General features: G+C 42.4%; 2 protein-coding genes across 3 annotated transcripts; both read left to right on the top strand.

The window, feature by feature from the left end:
• The first annotated feature begins 333 nt into the window (after positions 1 to 333).
• On the top strand, positions 334 to 3,437 carry LOC147334479 (low affinity immunoglobulin gamma Fc region receptor II-like). The gene is made up of 6 exons (XM_086287341.1): positions 334 to 376; positions 459 to 494; positions 1,503 to 1,766; positions 1,846 to 2,091; positions 2,167 to 2,358; positions 2,470 to 3,437. Exons 1-6 carry the CDS (start codon positions 346 to 348, stop codon positions 2,568 to 2,570), a joined length of 870 nt encoding a protein of 289 aa, XP_086143467.1. The 5' UTR covers positions 334 to 345; the 3' UTR covers positions 2,571 to 3,437.
• A 2,146-nt stretch (positions 3,438 to 5,583) lies between these two features.
• psip1b (PC4 and SFRS1 interacting protein 1b) lies at positions 5,584 to 16,009 on the top strand. Of its 2 annotated transcripts, none has more exons than XM_086272757.1 (12): positions 5,584 to 5,738; positions 7,916 to 8,040; positions 8,122 to 8,186; positions 8,267 to 8,402; positions 9,111 to 9,587; positions 10,823 to 10,999; positions 11,195 to 12,655; positions 12,731 to 12,837; positions 12,911 to 13,844; positions 14,083 to 14,184; positions 14,510 to 14,789; positions 15,263 to 16,009. In XM_086272757.1, exons 2-12 carry the CDS (start codon positions 7,957 to 7,959, stop codon positions 15,280 to 15,282), a joined length of 3,843 nt encoding a protein of 1,280 aa, XP_086128883.1. In that variant the 5' UTR covers positions 5,584 to 5,738; positions 7,916 to 7,956; the 3' UTR covers positions 15,283 to 16,009. The 2 variants fall into 2 exon arrangements, with proteins under 2 accessions (XP_086128883.1, XP_086128890.1); XM_086272764.1 differs by having other exon boundaries at positions 11,234 to 12,655; positions 15,263 to 16,007.
• The last annotated feature ends 208 nt before the right edge of the window (positions 16,010 to 16,217 follow it).

Below are 16,217 nucleotides of genomic sequence, written 5' to 3'. Positions count from 1 at the left end.
TATAGGAGTCTAAGGAAACGAAAGCACGTTCAAAACCACTACCTTAGTGATTGTCAGTGAAAGCATCCCACAGCTACAGATGCTGGGTCAGCTGTAATTTATTATCCATTGTGCTTTATTTTCTGGTTCAGTTTTCTCACCTACGACTTTTTTTTATTACTTTAAAACTCTTTTTCTACAAACAAACAAAGAAACCTTTTCATGATGATCACTACAAAGGAAACCACAATACTGACATCCTATCAAAGAGGAAGAGGAAGAGGAAGAGGAGGAGAGGGAGGCGGGTTTTACTTTATATGACTGTGAGCTGATCTCAGTGTTGGTTTGATATCATTGAGCAGCAGGATGGAGGAAACGTCTCTGCTGTGTCTGCTCTGTAAGCTCACTGTGTTTTTCATGCCTCTGCTGTCTTGTTGAATGTGAAACTCTGAACTAACCTGAGTTTAATTTCTCTTTAGTTCTGATCTCACTGTTGAGCTGCACCACAAACCAAGGTCAGTAACCTTCTTCTGTCACTCTGTAAATCTGGCAGACTTAGCAAAATGTGAAATAGTTTTTAAAAAATAACCTTTTTGTCTGTTTTCATGGATATGAATTCTCCATTTTCTTTTCATTAGCAAGTCTGCATAAACGTTTTGGCTGTTTAAAGATGAAAGTATTTTTTGACTCACTTGAAGAGATTATTAAAGTTGTCACCATACACAGGCAACTACAATGGGATGCAAAAGTTTGGGCAACCTTGCTAATAGTCATTATTTTCATTGGTTGTTACAATAAAAAATGCAAGAGTGATTTGGCAAGGATGGAAGGGACATGTCCCCACCAATATCCAGCGATTATTGAATTGTCCCCACCAATAATTTGATCTCTTTGAGTAAAGAAAAACAAAATTGATAGAAAGAAAAAAACTATCTGTCAACGCCTCATTCGCCTGAGCTTGAAGGGTAGACCCCCCGCAGGGGCGAGAGGGGAATTTATATGTTTAAAAAAACCTAACCTAAATGACCGCAACATCAAGTTTTCTTTCTTTCTTTCTTTTTAAAGAACGGTCGTACTAGAACATGGGCCGGCCACTCTCAGAGCGATTCGATATATGACTACATGCTCATCCAACTGAGCTAAACCTACACCCGTCTTTCTTTCTTTCTTTCTTTCTTTCTTTCTTTCTTTCTTTCTTTCTTTCTTTCTTTCTTTCTTTCTTTAGGAAGAATGTTTCATGTGTAGCACATATGTTGTTTAGATACCCCACCCTTGAATCAAAGAAAACAAAGCTCTGAAAAGTAGAAACATTTAAAACCCAACTATCTTTTCTAAACTGAACAGAGTTTCATCTTTCACTGTTTCAAAATGGGCAAATTTGAAACACTTGGGGAGATTCTTAAAGCTGTGAATACAGACAACCAGTTACTTTCAGGACCATATGTCACAGTAGAGGAGACAACTGGCAACTGTCTCATGATCAAAAAACATAGACAATAAATATCCTGCTCTCTCTATCACAGCTCGTCTGACTGTGAGTCCCAGCAGCTCTCAGTTCTTTAGAGGAGACTTTGTGTCTCTGAGCTGTGAGGAGGACGACAGCTCTGCTGGATGGACTCTGTGGAGAAACACAAGCACAGAACAGAGGACTCAGTGTAGAGATGGGTGGGAAAAACCAGCTGGTTCATCCTGTAACATCACCTATATCTTCATGTGGGACAGTGGAGTTTACTGGTGTGAGTCCAGAGAGGGTCCCATCAGTAACATGGTTAACCTGACAGTCACTGGTAAGCTGAGTGTGTGGAGTTAGTGTTGATGAAGCTGTGTGTAAATGGATGAAATGCTGTAGTTTGTCTCTGTGTTGAGGTGGATCAGTGATCCTGCAGAGTCCTGTCCTCCCTGTGATGGAGGGAGATGACGTCACTCTGCTCTGTAAAACAAAGACCACTCCCTCCAACCTCCCAGCTGCTTTCTATAAAGATGGCTCCCTCATCAGGAAGCAGCCTACAGGTCACATGACCATCCAGCATGTTTCCAGGTCTGATGAAGGCCTCTACAAGTGTGACATCAGCGGTCATGGAGAGTCTCCATCCAGCTGGATCACTGTCACAGGTGAGGAGCTTCACTCTGATTTCACCTCTTATTTCATCCACATATTCACCTGAACAGGTGGGATTCTCTCTGCAGACAAACATACAACCACACCTTCACTCACATCTACAGTGAGATCCACCACTGCTGTGCCGCCTTTGACAGCTCCACTCCCTGACTACAGCTCCCTCCAGCTTGCGTTCAGAGTGCTCCTCCACCTGATGGTGTTCTTTCCATACTTCATGTCCACTCTTCTCATGATATCTTTATATCAACTCAGAGCCAAAGGTAACACTCTGAATCACTCACTGAACAATCAATATGGTGATGATTAACTCATCTCTCTGTCTGAACTCCTCATAAGTTAACAGCAGATACATTTTAAAACTTATCTTTCAGGAAATGAACCTCATGCATCAGTGGAAAAGATGCAACCCAGTCAGGCTGAGCAGGGATTAGATGCCCACTATGATGATGTCACTATAGAGCATCACTTCTGACCTGAAATTAAGCAGAGACCTGCAGTCTCATATTGCATTCAGGTCCTGTTGCTGTTCCTGTAAATTTCCACACTGGAAACAAATTAACCCTTGTAATAATACCTCAAACAAAGCAGCAACATATGTGATGTGCATGACCAGCTATGCACTCTCACTGTGTCATAATATCCTTGAGTATTTGACATCCACAGGAGAAACTCAGACAGAGCCCAGGCTGAGTTACTACACGTTACACCATCAAAGAGACGAGAGTTTCTTTAGATCCAACGATCAAAGATCAACAACTATATTAATTAAAAATGAAATCATGGATGAAAATACATTTAAAACACAAGAAATGAAAAAATAATAATTATTACAATATTACAGTACTCTCTGGTCGTTTGCACTCTCAACACTTTCTCGATCCTTTCACATTAAAGGCCTTTTGTTTAAGAATACAAACAAAAAATCTTTGTTAAATTCTGTCTGTTGTTAAATGTTTCTAACAGTTAGTAGCAGCAGGTTTGCCTGCCTGCACTTTATAGAAAGAACCTGCAGGATGCATAGAAGCTCTTTACTGACATCTGGTGGCTCAAAACAACAACTGTTTGAATTCTAAATTATATTTAATTTATTTTTTTAATATAACTATATTTGTGTACAAAGCTCTGTAGCCAGTTGTGTGATGGAAAGTTTCTGCTCTTCTCTGTGTCAGGCTAACCTGGCTGAATGAAAGGCTCCACAGTGTCACGCTCTGCCTCCATATAATCTTTCAGTACTAAATATTCCCACATGTACAGCTCTGCTTTTCTCACCATGATAAATAACTTGTGTCTATAAATGATTTGGTGCTTGTTGTTCTTGTTGGTCAGATGTGATGCAGACTGCAGTACTCTGTACTGTCGTTTGTCTCTTTGCAAAACAGATTAAACCTCACAAAGACGACCTGTTCTTGTGTGATTCAATTTATTTCATATTTCCATAACAGTTAGTGGTAGTTCAGACACACAATTGTTTATGCTTTTTGTTTCACAGAATGTTTGATGGTAAAGAGGTTCTTATTTAAAAAAAAATACAATTCTAGATGGTTTCTGTTATATACGAACCATTCTAAAACATGGACATCAAAAGCTGATTAAAGAGGGGTTTTATTGTATTTATTAGATTTGTTATGATTAGTGATTTATAATTTTTTTATTATTATTATTGTTATTATTATTTAACACAATTTAAATATAAAATAAATAAAAAAATAACTTAAAAAAACAGTTAAGCACTGTTGCCTCACAAGAAGAAGCTCCTGGGTTTGACACCACCATCTGTGGATGTGGTGTGCTCCAACTTCGAAAGTCCAAACACATGCACTTAGTGTGTTCAATTAATTAGTGATTCCTAATTGTTCATAGTTGTGAATGGATGTAAAACTTTAGGTAAAACCTAATATTAGAGTGAACACTGTAATTTGACAGTCGTTCTCCAGTATAATGAAAATTATTAAAAAGTTTGCCAGAACTTGAGACGGTCAGAACCTGACTGCAGGTTGGATGTTTTCTGTTATCCTCAACGCTAAGGTGACTGAAGATCAGCAGCAGGGCTTTTAATCTGCTGTTCACTTGCAACTGGTATTAAGATTTTTTTTTTTCTTTTAGAGCTTTTAGATCACAGTGATACCAATGAGGTAACTCTCGGCTGACTGTGACCAGGGACATTCTTGCCCATATCACCTTCACTCGAGTCCCACTGACATATACTTCAGCTCACCCATAAAGTGGTGGGCCACGTAAAATCACAGAGCGGGTCGGCAGATGCTGAGGCACATAGTGTGCAGAGGCCAGCAGCTTTCTGCAGAGTAAGTCACTATGGACCTCCAAACTTCACGTGGCATTCAGATTATCTTAGAGAGTGTCATGGAATGGATTTCCACAGAAACAGCAGCATCCAAGCATTATATCAGCAAACACAATGCAACATGTCATACGCAGTTGTGTACAGCATGCCACCACTGGACTCTAGAGCACTGACATAAGACATTTTGGATAATTTAATGTTCCTAACTTTGCGGCAACAGTTTGGGGATGGCCCCTTCCTGTTCCAACATGACTGACAGGTCCATAAAGGCCTGCACAGAGTCCTGATCGAAACCTGACAAAACACCTTCATGATGAATTAGAGCAGAGACTGATTTTTAGATTTTGTGTTCATTTTTAATCTGTGTAAGCATCGAATAAGTCTGTTAATAAAGCTTGATTGATTTATTAGTTCTAAACCTTGTGGAAAGCCTTCCACAAGGTTTAGAACGATATAGTAGTGCATTTAATTTCTGGCACACTTTGCATTTGCAAAGCAACTGTTGAAACTAGCTCTCTTTTTTTATTATTACTTTAACCATGAAATTTTAATTTATACAAAAAAACGAGGATCTACATTTTTTTTCATATAGTGTCACTGCTATGAGAAGATGGAGTAGATCACTGCCAATTACAGTGTCTTATTTTGACTTTTAAAAGTTGTTGGAGTTACTGTTACTAACAGTGACCCCAACAAAGATACTAACTATTTACTATGTTACTAACAATGCAAGACGTAACCATATAAAAAAATCATTAGAAAAATTCACCTTGGTGTGGTACCTGTCTGCACTCTAAACATACACCGAGTAGTTCTCATTTATAATTATCAGTGAACTTTACGTTCGTTACATTTATTTTTCCCCAAAAACACATTAGTGCACGCGTGAATATGTGAATGAAGTTATGAACTTATTACGAAGTTCAGTACTTTATATTGAGGGCAGACCAATCCACGCGCTGAGGTATCGTAGCAACGGGCAGACGCTCAATGCCGAAAGTCGGAAATGACGACAGAATTATTAGTTCAAAGTAGTGCTTTATTTCTTAAGGTGTGCATTGATGACATCATTATGGTGATTATAAAGAAAGGAATCTAAATTCAGATTTAAAAAAACAAACAAACAAACAAAACCTTTGTACCCTAAGGTGGTACGGTCCAAAAGCTCCCGTGTGGTTGGAACGGTCCTCTAGCGGCGGGAAAAACCATTGTGGATCACGTGACACGAACACAGAGGTCAATATGGCGACGTGCATTAGAGGATAGCTTAGTAACAAGAAGCCTTGTTGTTTCGTGTTTTTTGTCCGCGGTGCCAGGCGGCAGTCGTTCCGTGTGCAGGTGAGTCCACGTCACATCCACGGTGCATGCCACGAACACGGAGTAAGGGTGCGCGAGTCGGCATGTTAGCGCGAGCTTTCAGTGGTTAGCCTGTATTTGTAAACAAAGCGTAAACACGCAGACGAGAGCGAAACTGATGAGCTAGTGTGAAAGATTATACTTTGCACACGCAAAGGTCAGCTGGTGGGACGATTCAGGTCCAGGAAGTGAAATGTTTTACTTACAGACTTCAAGTCTGGCCCTGCTTATGCATCCTCTCAGGTTTAGCACATGTTGGGTGTATTGATTGAAGTATTGCTGCCACGTTATCGTTAATCTCCAAGTTTACGTTAAATGTATTAATTCTTTGTGTGGTGGTGTGTTTGAGTTTGAAATTGAGTTGAGGAAATATTCAAATCCCCAACTAGTGGAAAAGCCCTCTAACTCAGGCCTGACATTCATATTTAAAAAGAAGAGAAAGGAAACAGTTGGGGTTTCCGCTTTAATTGTTTCCTACAGACGATTTTATGCACCTGGTAAGATCAGGGCTGGACACGCACAGTGAACAAAACACGGAGCAAAGTAATACTTAAAAAAAATGTCACAGTCCATGTATTCTGTGGTCAGAAGTTCACACCCACCCATGAATGTCATGATAATTTTAGGCGTTTGATGATTTCTTTGAACTGTGGAATCTTTGCACCGCTTACATCTTTAATGGCTTTAAAAAATGAGAATTGGGTGCACAATTTGGATTAACAAGCTTCCTCATAATTCAGGATGGATATCTTCTTGGCAGAATTGGTCGTTTCTTTAAACTCGAGAAAGGCTTTAAGAAGACCAGAAGCTCAGTGTTCACCTGCTTTATCTCATAAAAAGCAGCTCTTGTCCTGTTGGAACACCTGACTGTCTATGTTTCAACCACCTAGATGTTTATTTAAGGTGAAGATTTTTGAGGTAGTTCTCTTCTTCTTTATTCCTTAATGTGTAATGTTACTAGTACCACTCACAGCTAAACAGCCCCAGGGTGTGATGCTACCACCGTGCTGTACAGTTGCTCTGTGTTCTTAGGTTTGAGTGGTTTTCTTTTTTGCTGAGAGAAGTTCAGGAGTTCACACTATTTTATTATCAGGCAGTTAAAGGTTTGGGTTGCACAGCTGTGGACTCTCAGTCTGCTTACAGAGAAGAATTTATTAGACACATGCAAACAAACATATTTGTGGTTGGTTATTGATGGGGAGATGCTGTGGTTTAGACTTAGTGCTTGCTGATTTGTTCTCCTCGTCGTCCTTCCACTTGGCCACAGCGGAATTAACCTCAAGTCAGGGATCTTGTCCTGTATAAGAAAACCCATCCCCACCTTATAAATGTTACCAGAGATATTTTATCTTCATGCTGACGTCAGCTGACACAATGAAGTCTTTATTTCTGTTTGACACACAAGGCCAAGCAGCCGTCTCGTCTGAAACTGTGTTCTGCTACAGAGCACAGTTTCAGACGAGACGGCTGCTTGGCTTGAAGGAGTTTGATTTGGAGGCTTATTTCTTCTTTCTCACCCTCTCAGTCCATGGTGATATAAAACTGGTTTCACTGGTGTTCTGTTTCCAGCTCTTGGTGGTTCCCAAACATCCTAACTGAGAACATCATCTGAGGGTCACATCATGGGGCTTCTAGACCAAAAGTGGTGACAGATCTGAATAACTTGTACTTGAATACAGTTGTTTGAACTGATGATCTTTGAATCTGCATTTGTTTAGAAATGAGATCTTTCCACCCTTTCCCTCAGGATGAATAAAGTATTATCAATCAATCAATGAATCAATAAAAGATTAAGTGATTGTGTGTATGTTTGACCCTGTGTGGAGAGAGTCCAAAATGAATTCAAACTTGTGCATCCAGTTCTTGTTTTATTTAAGTTATTAAAGATTGATGTACGGTCATTTCACCCTGGAGAAAGAGTGGATTCAATAAGTCATTAAAAACCCCCAAACGACCATCACATTCATGCTAATGAGTGTTTGTAATCCTCTGACTACAACGTATGTCACAGCTGTGTGGGGTTACTACAGGCTGAAGAACAGCTCGAATCAACATCTGTTCATTTACTCTCACTCTTACCCACATTTACCTCCTTAAATGAAACACGGTAAAGTGTGTGAAGCAGCTGCTGTGGTCTAAATGGTCTGCTTGTCTTTCAGTGTTTGATTCCTGCTGTGCGACCGAGCTCTGAAGCAACAGGATGCCGGGAAAAAACGGCGACCAGTTCAAACCCGGAGACCTGGTGTTCGCCAAGATGAAGGGCTTCCCTCACTGGCCGGCGAGGGTGCGCTCACACCTCAGCTGTAAATACCTGCATGCAGCTGTTTGTGTGTACGCGCTTTAACTCTTCTTCTGTGTTTTACAGATCTGTAAGTCGGACGAGGGGTACAAGAAGCGAGTCCCCGTCTTCTTTTTCGGCACCCATCAGATGTACGTACGTGCAGCTGCAGATCGATCGTATCATTTTCTGAGCAGCATTGATCGAACTGTGATTAATCTCCCCTCCCCAGAGGCTTCCTGCCGCCGGAGAACATCGTCCCTTATGTGGGAAACAAGATGAAGTATGGCAGCGGCGTTCGCATCAAAGGCTTCACCGAGGGCATGTGGGAGATCCAGAACACGCCTGGAGTCGGGAGTAAACTCAAAGTCAGTCTCTCTTTAAAGATCACTCATCAGTTGCAATGAAAATGCTACGTAATCGCTTCAGTTCATTTTTATGTAATTGAATGGTTATGAATGAACTGCTAAAAGCATTTTCTAATGATGTGTTTGTAATATTTCTGACGCACTGCTTAAAAAAAGCTTATATAGCTTTAAAATTATATTTGTGATGATGTATCTGGTATATAAAAATACTGAACAGTGTTTTATTGATGCTTTCATTGATGCTGCCGCTTTTATTAATGTCAGTGAATTCAGGGCATTTTCCACCTTCTCCAGTTAGCTGCTGTGATTGATCAGACACTCTTACATCACCTAAACAATTACATTGGGTGATTTGATGTGGCACAGCTCTACTTCAGTAGTATCAGTCTGTCCAGTTGGGTCAGATCATCACCTGAAGTGACAGGTCCAACAGTGAGGGCTGGTTCTCTTCACAGATGTGAGCAGGTTCAGGATGACCTCATGTGACAGACATGAAAGAGTAAATGTTTCACGTGCAGCATCATCTCAACTAGTTACATTTGTTTTGGAAGCTGACCAATCAGAACAGACTAGGGTCAAAGGCATGGATAGGGGGCTGAAAAGGCTATTTCCAACATATTTCTCACACTGCTGGCACCTCTGCTTCATAAATGTTTATAGCCCATGTTTCGGTTCTAATAAAGGTTCTTCGTTCTATCTTCTGTTCAGGTACCGGGGAAGACAAACACAGAAAGTACACCAGCAAAACCGGCTTCCGCAACCAAAGCTACTCCAGCTAAACCAACCCCAGCACCTAAAACTACACCTGCCAAATCACCCAAGGCTACACCTGCCAAGTCCGCACCAGCGACCAAATCTACACCCTCTAAACCGACGTCTGCTGCTAAAAGTCCAACTCCAAGCGCTGTCACTAAATCTTCCCCCAGCAGATCCGAGTCGGCCAGTAAAGCTGCCGCCGACAGGCGGCGCACAGGAGGCGAAAAGGAAGCTGCTGTTAAAACTCCCACACGAGTTTCATCAAGATTGGCTGCAGAGCAAAGTGAGGAGTCCAAGCAGGCTTCCACCCCTGCTGCAGACACTGCAGAGACCGTTGCGACTGCTCGAACCAGAAGGTCGGCAAGCGGTGGTCCGTCTGCAGGAGGGAGTGCAGGTGAACGCACCGCCTTGGCCAAGACAGACAAAGAGGTGAGAGGTTAAATGTTTTAAAGCTGTGGGGCTGTTCCATTTGGGGAGAGGGCCTCTGGACTGGCAGTGGTTCAGCAGTGGTTCTGGGGTCTCTCAGCCTCCCTGCAACAACTATACCAGGGGGCTGGAGATGGTGCCTGTCAGTCAGACAGTGAGGGTTACCATCCTGGTTGTGGAGCACTGGACCCACTCTGTATGTGCTCTGTGAACTTGGAAAAATCACATCCTCAGAGTGTGCTGCAGGGAGGGATTTAGAAGGATTAAGCTCCTTGTTGTGTGCTGGTGTTTCACTGTCTGTTGTGAGATTGAACTTGAAAGCTGCAAAGTGAGGGGAAAAAAAACAAAAAAAAACAAATATATATATATATATATATATATATATATATATATATATATATATATATATATATATATATATATATATATATATATATATATATATATATATATAAAGAATATAAATATATTCTTTTATATTTTAAAAAAATATATATTTTTTTTTCTTTCTTTTTTTTTTGGGTGGGGGGGGGGGTAATTCAGAAGCACGGAGGAGTTGTCTGCAGAGGAGGGGGATGTGGGAAACTCGAGACATAAACACAAGTAGAATAGTTTCATCTTCTTAATGTTTATCCCATCCATGTGTCCATCAGTGTCTGTCTCAACGGGTGATGCTGTGGAGTAATTGGATGTCACAGATTAAACATTTTCATGGAGATGTGAGCACATTTCTGCATCTGTAGATCACAGATAATGACGTGGACCTACAGTGGAGAGAGAATAAAGGTTTTGCTTGATATTGTTTTTTTGGCTTTGCACCTGCGGATATTTCTGTGGATATTTTCCTGTTTTCTGGATATATAGATTAGTAAAGCAGGGCGACGGAGATCCGTCTCTGTGTGCTCGAAATTGGAGGATTGAATTGAAGCTTGAAGCTCCCATGCAGAAGCTTCCAAAGCACCAACAAATCTGTGTGGACGACGGTCTCGGGCTCACGTCACCGCCTTTGAAGGCTTTTTCCAGTTTTTCCTGCAACAGGAAAAAAGTGTCTGGTTCATTCTGCTCTAACACACCCTCATGAGAACACCAGCAATCCATGGCTCGCCTCATCCTCTAGTTTATGGAAGAAACTGGAGCTTCTTCTTTTATTAGAGCTCAGTGGGGAAGAGCATGGTGAACTGTTGACATTAAATGCTTACAAATAAACTTTTGTTTCTTCTTTTTCTTCTTTTTCTCAGACAGGAGCGGTCAAAGCTTCAATGGGTGAAACCACAGCGAGTAAAGAAAAGGCTAAAAGCACAACTGAAGCAGAACCCAGACAGGCTGAAGCCTCCAAAGAAGCTGCAAGTGAAGTGACGACCAGGAGCCGAGCAGAAGAGCCGAAGCTGAACACGCATGGAGTGATGCTGCCCATTGTAAGTTTAAATGAGCCATTAATAACTTGTGTTATTCAGCAGCTCAACACTGTTCAAAGAAAAGCCTTCAGTTCTTTCTTTGATTAAAATGTAAGATTTAATCTAAAAGCTCAATTCAGACCCTCTGCTAATCTGATGCGTTGCTAAGCAACAGAGACACATGTTAAACTTCTTTTTCTCATTTTGTCTTTTCAGCTTTTGAATAAAGTTTCATGTTTTCCTCGTCTCCGTCAGATCAATGTGAAGCTGCAGAAGATGGAACCTGCTCTGATGACGACCGGTGGAAGGAGGGAGGAGGAGGAGGAGGAGGAGGAGGAGGAAAAGAAAGAGAGCAGAGACTTCAAGCGCCGAAATGAAGAGAAGGTGGAGAAGAAGGAGGAGGAAAAGGAAGACCGCAGAAGAGTAAGGACAAGGAGAGATGAGAGGGAGGAGCAGAAGAAAGAGGGCCGAGGAGTGAAGAGGAGGAAGGACGAGGAGGACGAGAAGAAGGTGGATGAGGGGAAGGAGAAGGAAGATGACAAAGGAGTCAAGAAGAGAAGAGAGAAGAAAAACGATGAGGAGGTGGTCCAGAGGAAAACGAATGAGAAAGAGGAAGGAGAAAAAGAAGAGGCCCGAGGAGTCAAGAGGAAGAGCGAAGGGGAGGTGCAGAAGAAAAGTCAGGACAGCAGCGAGGAAAAGGCAACGATGGAGAGACGATCATCAAAAAGACACAAGGAACAGGAAAAGGGAACAGAGGAGGAAGGAGTAAAGACGAGTCCAGCTGAGAAGGAGGAGGAGGAGAGTAAGAAAGAGGAGAAGCAGAAGAGAGACAGGAGCACAGAGGGCAAAGAAACAAGGAGGATGAAAGAAAAAGAGGCGGAGAAGAAAGCGAGGAAGGATATTTCAGAGGAAAAGAAAGATGTGAAGAGTAAGGAGGTGGAGGAAGAGGGGGAGAAGAGGAGAGACAGGAGGCTGGAGGCCAGAGAAATGAGAAGGACGAAAGAAAAGGAGGAGCAGCAGAAAACGAGAAATGACACATCAGAAGAAAAGAATTTAAGAACAGAGGAGGAGGAGAAGGTGGTTGAAAAGGAGAAAATAAGTAGGGACACCAGTGAGGCCCGAGAAACGAGGAGGACAAGAGAAAAGGAGGCGCTTCGGAAGATGAGGACGGATGCTTCACAGAAAAGGAAAGATTTAGGAAGAGAAAAGGCGGCGAAGAAGTTGGAAGAGGAGAAGACAAGGAGAGAAAGGAGCACAGAGGCCCGAGAAACGAGGAAAACAAGAGAAAAGGAGGTGCAGCAGAAAACGAGAAACGATCATTCAGAAGAAAAAGATTTAGGAAGAGAGAAGGAGGAGCAGAAGGTGGAAGAGGAGACGACAAGGAAAGACACCAGCCCGGAGCCCAAAGAAATGAGGAGGACGAGAGAAAAGGAGGCACTTCAGAAGATGAGGAAGGATGATTCAGATGAAAGGAAACAGTCAAGAAGAGAGAAGGAGGTGAAGAAGGTGCAGCAGAAGGCGAGGAAGGATGTTATAGAAGCAAAGAAAGATTTAAGAAGAGAAGAGGAGCAGAAGAAAAAGGTGGAAGAGGAGAAGAGGGAGAGGAGATCTGAGGGAGAGAAGCAGAAGGAGAAAACTGAGAGGGAGAAAAGAGGAGGTGCTGCTCCAGACGATGAGGTAGAGTCTGTCTTCATTAAGGAAATGTTTTAAATTGAAGAGAAGGATGAAAACGTCTCAACATTTCTCCTGCAGCGACAGCGCCACCTGGCCGCCAAGAGGGAGAGCGTGTTAAAGTCTCTGAGGGGTCTGCTGAAGGCCGGGAGAGGAGGGAGGAGGAGGGAGGCAACGAGGAGCGCTCTGTAAGAGGAAGGGGAAAAAAATGATACGGTAAAATCAGTCAGGAGTTTAAACCTCTGTCTGTTTTCTCATCAGGAGAGGCGGCGACGGAGCGAAGAGGAGGAGGACAGGAAGCCCGACAAGGTCAGAGTGGAGGAGTGCGAAGGAGTCGGCCTCAGCCAAGAAAACATCAGAGAAGAAGAAGGAAGGAGCCAAGAAGGGGAACGGCAGGACATCGCAGAAGATGCAGGTAGAAGAAAAGTTGGAGAAAAGTCGAGATGTGGAGCTGAAGACAAAGGAAAAGGAGGAGGAGAAGAAGACTGATGAAGAAAAGAAGGAGGAGAGAAAAATAATTGGAAAGATCGTCAAGGCAACAGCTGGGCAGGGTCCGAAGGTCCAGGTGAAGACGATGATGGGAGGAATGACCGTGAGGGAAGAGGAGAAGGTGGGAGGAACATCTGCAAAGGAGGGGGAGAAGAAGAAAGAGGAGAAGGTGGAAAAGAAAAGAAGTTTGGAGAAGGAGAAGAAGAAGGGCGCTGAAGAAAAAGAGAAGTCGGATGATGGGAGCTCGAAGAAAAGCATCGAGGTCCAGATGAAATCTGAAAGAACTCAAGCGGAGGAGAAAAAAGCCAAGAGCGTGACGGAGGCTGCGAAGAAAAACGAGGAGCGCAAGGAGGAGGGGGAAGCAGCAGCAGCAAGAAGAAAAGAACAGGAGGGTGAAGAAAAGAAGAAGGACGAGGCGGAGAAACCAAAAAAGGCGGAAAATGCAGAAAAACACGAAACGCAAAAAACAACGGGCGAGAAGAAATGTGAAGGCGCGGAGCCGGGCGGGCAGAGGAAGACCGGCGAGGAGAAGGAAAGTGACGGAGCGAGCCGACCCGAGACGTCAGCAGCAGTGGAGAAGAGCGCTGGAGGAGAAGGTAACCCGGTAAAGGAGCAGCAGAAGAAGCGCTCGACGGTGACGCTGACGGACTCGACGCTACACCGGATCCACGGAGACATCCGGATCTCTCTGAAGAACGACAATCCCGTAAGAGCCGAAACTTAAACTGGCTGCAGATTAACGACGGCACAAAATGTAAAACCGTTCACAGTGATTTTATAAAAAGTGAGCCGACATTAGATCATTTTTATGATTCTCACTGCTTTAGCTATCAGGAGCTACATCGCCCCCTTGTGGCCAGAAAATCTAAATGCAGCTTTAATATTTCAAAAACGCTGCATGCTTACTGAAACTGAACGACGCGACTAATGTGCTTCATCCTCAGGACATCAGCAAGTGTCTGGCGGCGCTGAATCAGCTCAGTATGGTTTATGTGACGTCTCAACACGTCCAGAGGCACAGCGAGCTCGTCGCCACGCTCAGGAAGGTAAACGCACATACTGATATCCTCGTGGTGGTTCTTGGATAAGCAATGCATCTGACCTGTCACACTACTATGATGTCATCGCTTTGTGTCCACTCAGGACAAGAAATCACAAAAATGGGGTGGGGGTTAGGGTGTCACTGTGATTACGTTTGGGATTAGGTGTGATGGTGTTTCCACGTAGCAAAGCTATGACATCACTCCAAGGTGATTGGTCACTTGCAACCTTAAACCTGGACTGAATTCAAAATAAATCAAATGAATAAACAAATAATAACTATACAAATCGTGTCAGTTGTTATTATGTATTTGTTTTCCTCGTGAGCAGATGCGTTACTACCGGGCAAACCAGGACATCATGGACAAGGCGTCGATGCTCTATAACCGCTTCAAGAACGCCTTCCTGGTGGGGGAGGGGGAGGAGGTGGTGAGCGCCGCCTTTCTGCGCTCGCTGCTGGAGGAGAAGGAGGAGGAGGAGGCGCAGAGGGTGGAGCGCTGTATGGAGAAGGTGAGGAAGGAGGGGCTGCTGCACGAGGCGAAGAGAAGTATGGGGCAGGTGAACAAGAAGAGGAATAATGGAGGAGAAGATGGAGAGGAGAAAGCTGAAGGTAAAAATAAATAAAAACTAAATCAACTGATTTGTGACAAGAAATTACACAAACTTACAGGAAGTAAAAATATTAAAGACAAGCGTTTATAGCTTATATTAGAAAATATTTTAAAAGTAAAATTGAGAAAACATAATTTCATAAATAACACTGAAATATTTACACCACATCTTTTTGTTTTTGTATCATTCAATAATTAAAGTTATAAAGTTTATTAAAGCATTAATACTGACATTTTGTGAGGGGTGTTTATTTAAATGCAAAAATGCTGTTGTACATTTTGGTTTTTTGCTGTTTGTTTGGTTTCAGTTCATAATTTTTGTGTATATATGTATATGTGTGTGTGTGTGTGTGTGTGTATATATATATATATATATATATATATATATATATATATATATATATATACACACATACTTTTTTTTTTTTTTTTTTTCGGATTTATGTAATAATTTTTCCCCCCTCTCCAAAAGCTCCAGTGGACTCCTCCTGACGGCTCATCATCACTGGAAGCAGCCTGGACCGGACCAACTGCTACTGGGGGGAGCAACACAGACACACAATAGGATTTTCCAAAACCACTTACCTCATTGGGCAGTAGCGTGCTTACCTGTTTAACTTCTCGCAGTGTGGACTGTCACACCTTAGCAGGTGTGCTGTTCCTACCCCACAGCTTGTTGTGCTAAGGCCACCTTATTAAGTTATTAAGCGCTTTGGAGCAGCTGATTTTATTTTAACTGGATGTTTATCTATTTTCCACTTTAATGTAATGAGCGTTAAACTGACGGCGAGAGCATTACACACCTAAGCATTAATGTGTACCTGCTGTTTAAGCTGACGTCCTGTTGCTGTGACATTTAGAGGCGAGATTTTCCTGCACCTGACACAGTTCTGACTCTGTCATCTCTTATGAAGTTTTTTGTCATCGCCGTCACTGGGGCTGATATTTTTTCTTTCTTTTTTTAAACTGAAGCATTAAACCTTGAGATGCACGAGGCCTACAGACGGTTCTGGCCGTTTTAATTTTTTTGGTTTTTTTGTGATTCAATGATGTGTTTTTATTCCTTTTAGCAGTTTTATTCCTGTTATCTTGGTCTTCATGTAAATATGTATTTTTTTTATTTCACAAATAAGAATTTTACAAACTTAACAAAGAGTCTCAAGTCTGATTATTATTATTTTACCCACATACACTCAACGACCACTTTATTAGGTACACCTTGGTAGTGACAGGCTGCGTATCCATGGTGTGAATCTCCTGTTCCTCCACATCCCTAAGCTGCTCTGCTGCAGTGAGATCTGGTGATTGTGGAGGCCATTTGAGGACAGTGAACTCATCGTCATGTAGGCAGTGTGTCATGTTGCCATCATAAAGGCCTGGACAATAATTGGGCAGGTTGTTTAAACAAGGCTCAGTTGGCACTCTCA

Source organism: Aulonocara sp. 'chitande type north' Nkhata Bay, linkage group LG3 (assembly GCF_057382095.1).
Source record: "Aulonocara sp. 'chitande type north' Nkhata Bay isolate Kocher_YH1m ecotype deep benthic linkage group LG3, A_spYH_male_GT1.1, whole genome shotgun sequence".
Taxonomy (NCBI): Eukaryota; Metazoa; Chordata; class Actinopteri; order Cichliformes; family Cichlidae; genus Aulonocara; species Aulonocara sp. 'chitande type north' Nkhata Bay.
The sequence above is the reverse complement of the archived record's forward strand: the minus strand, read 5'-3'. Positions and strand labels throughout refer to the sequence as shown.

Excerpts from the sequence above, each read along its gene's own strand:
- LOC147334479 (XM_086287341.1), top strand. The coding sequence starts at position 346 with ATGGAGGAAACGTCTCTGCTGTGTCTGCTCT. Across the intron at positions 495-1,502 it reads GAGCTGCACCACAAACCAAG|CTCGTCTGACTGTGAGTCCC; the intron begins GTCAGTAACCTT and ends TCTCTATCACAG. Across the intron at positions 2,092-2,166 it reads CAGCTGGATCACTGTCACAG|ACAAACATACAACCACACCT; the intron begins GTGAGGAGCTTC and ends TTCTCTCTGCAG.
- psip1b (XM_086272757.1), top strand. The coding sequence starts at position 7,957 with ATGCCGGGAAAAAACGGCGACCAGTTCAAACCCGGAGACCTGGTGTTC. Across the intron at positions 8,187-8,266 it reads TTTTTCGGCACCCATCAGAT|AGGCTTCCTGCCGCCGGAGA; the intron begins GTACGTACGTGC and ends TCCCCTCCCCAG. Across the intron at positions 13,845-14,082 it reads CTCTGAAGAACGACAATCCC|GACATCAGCAAGTGTCTGGC; the intron begins GTAAGAGCCGAA and ends CTTCATCCTCAG.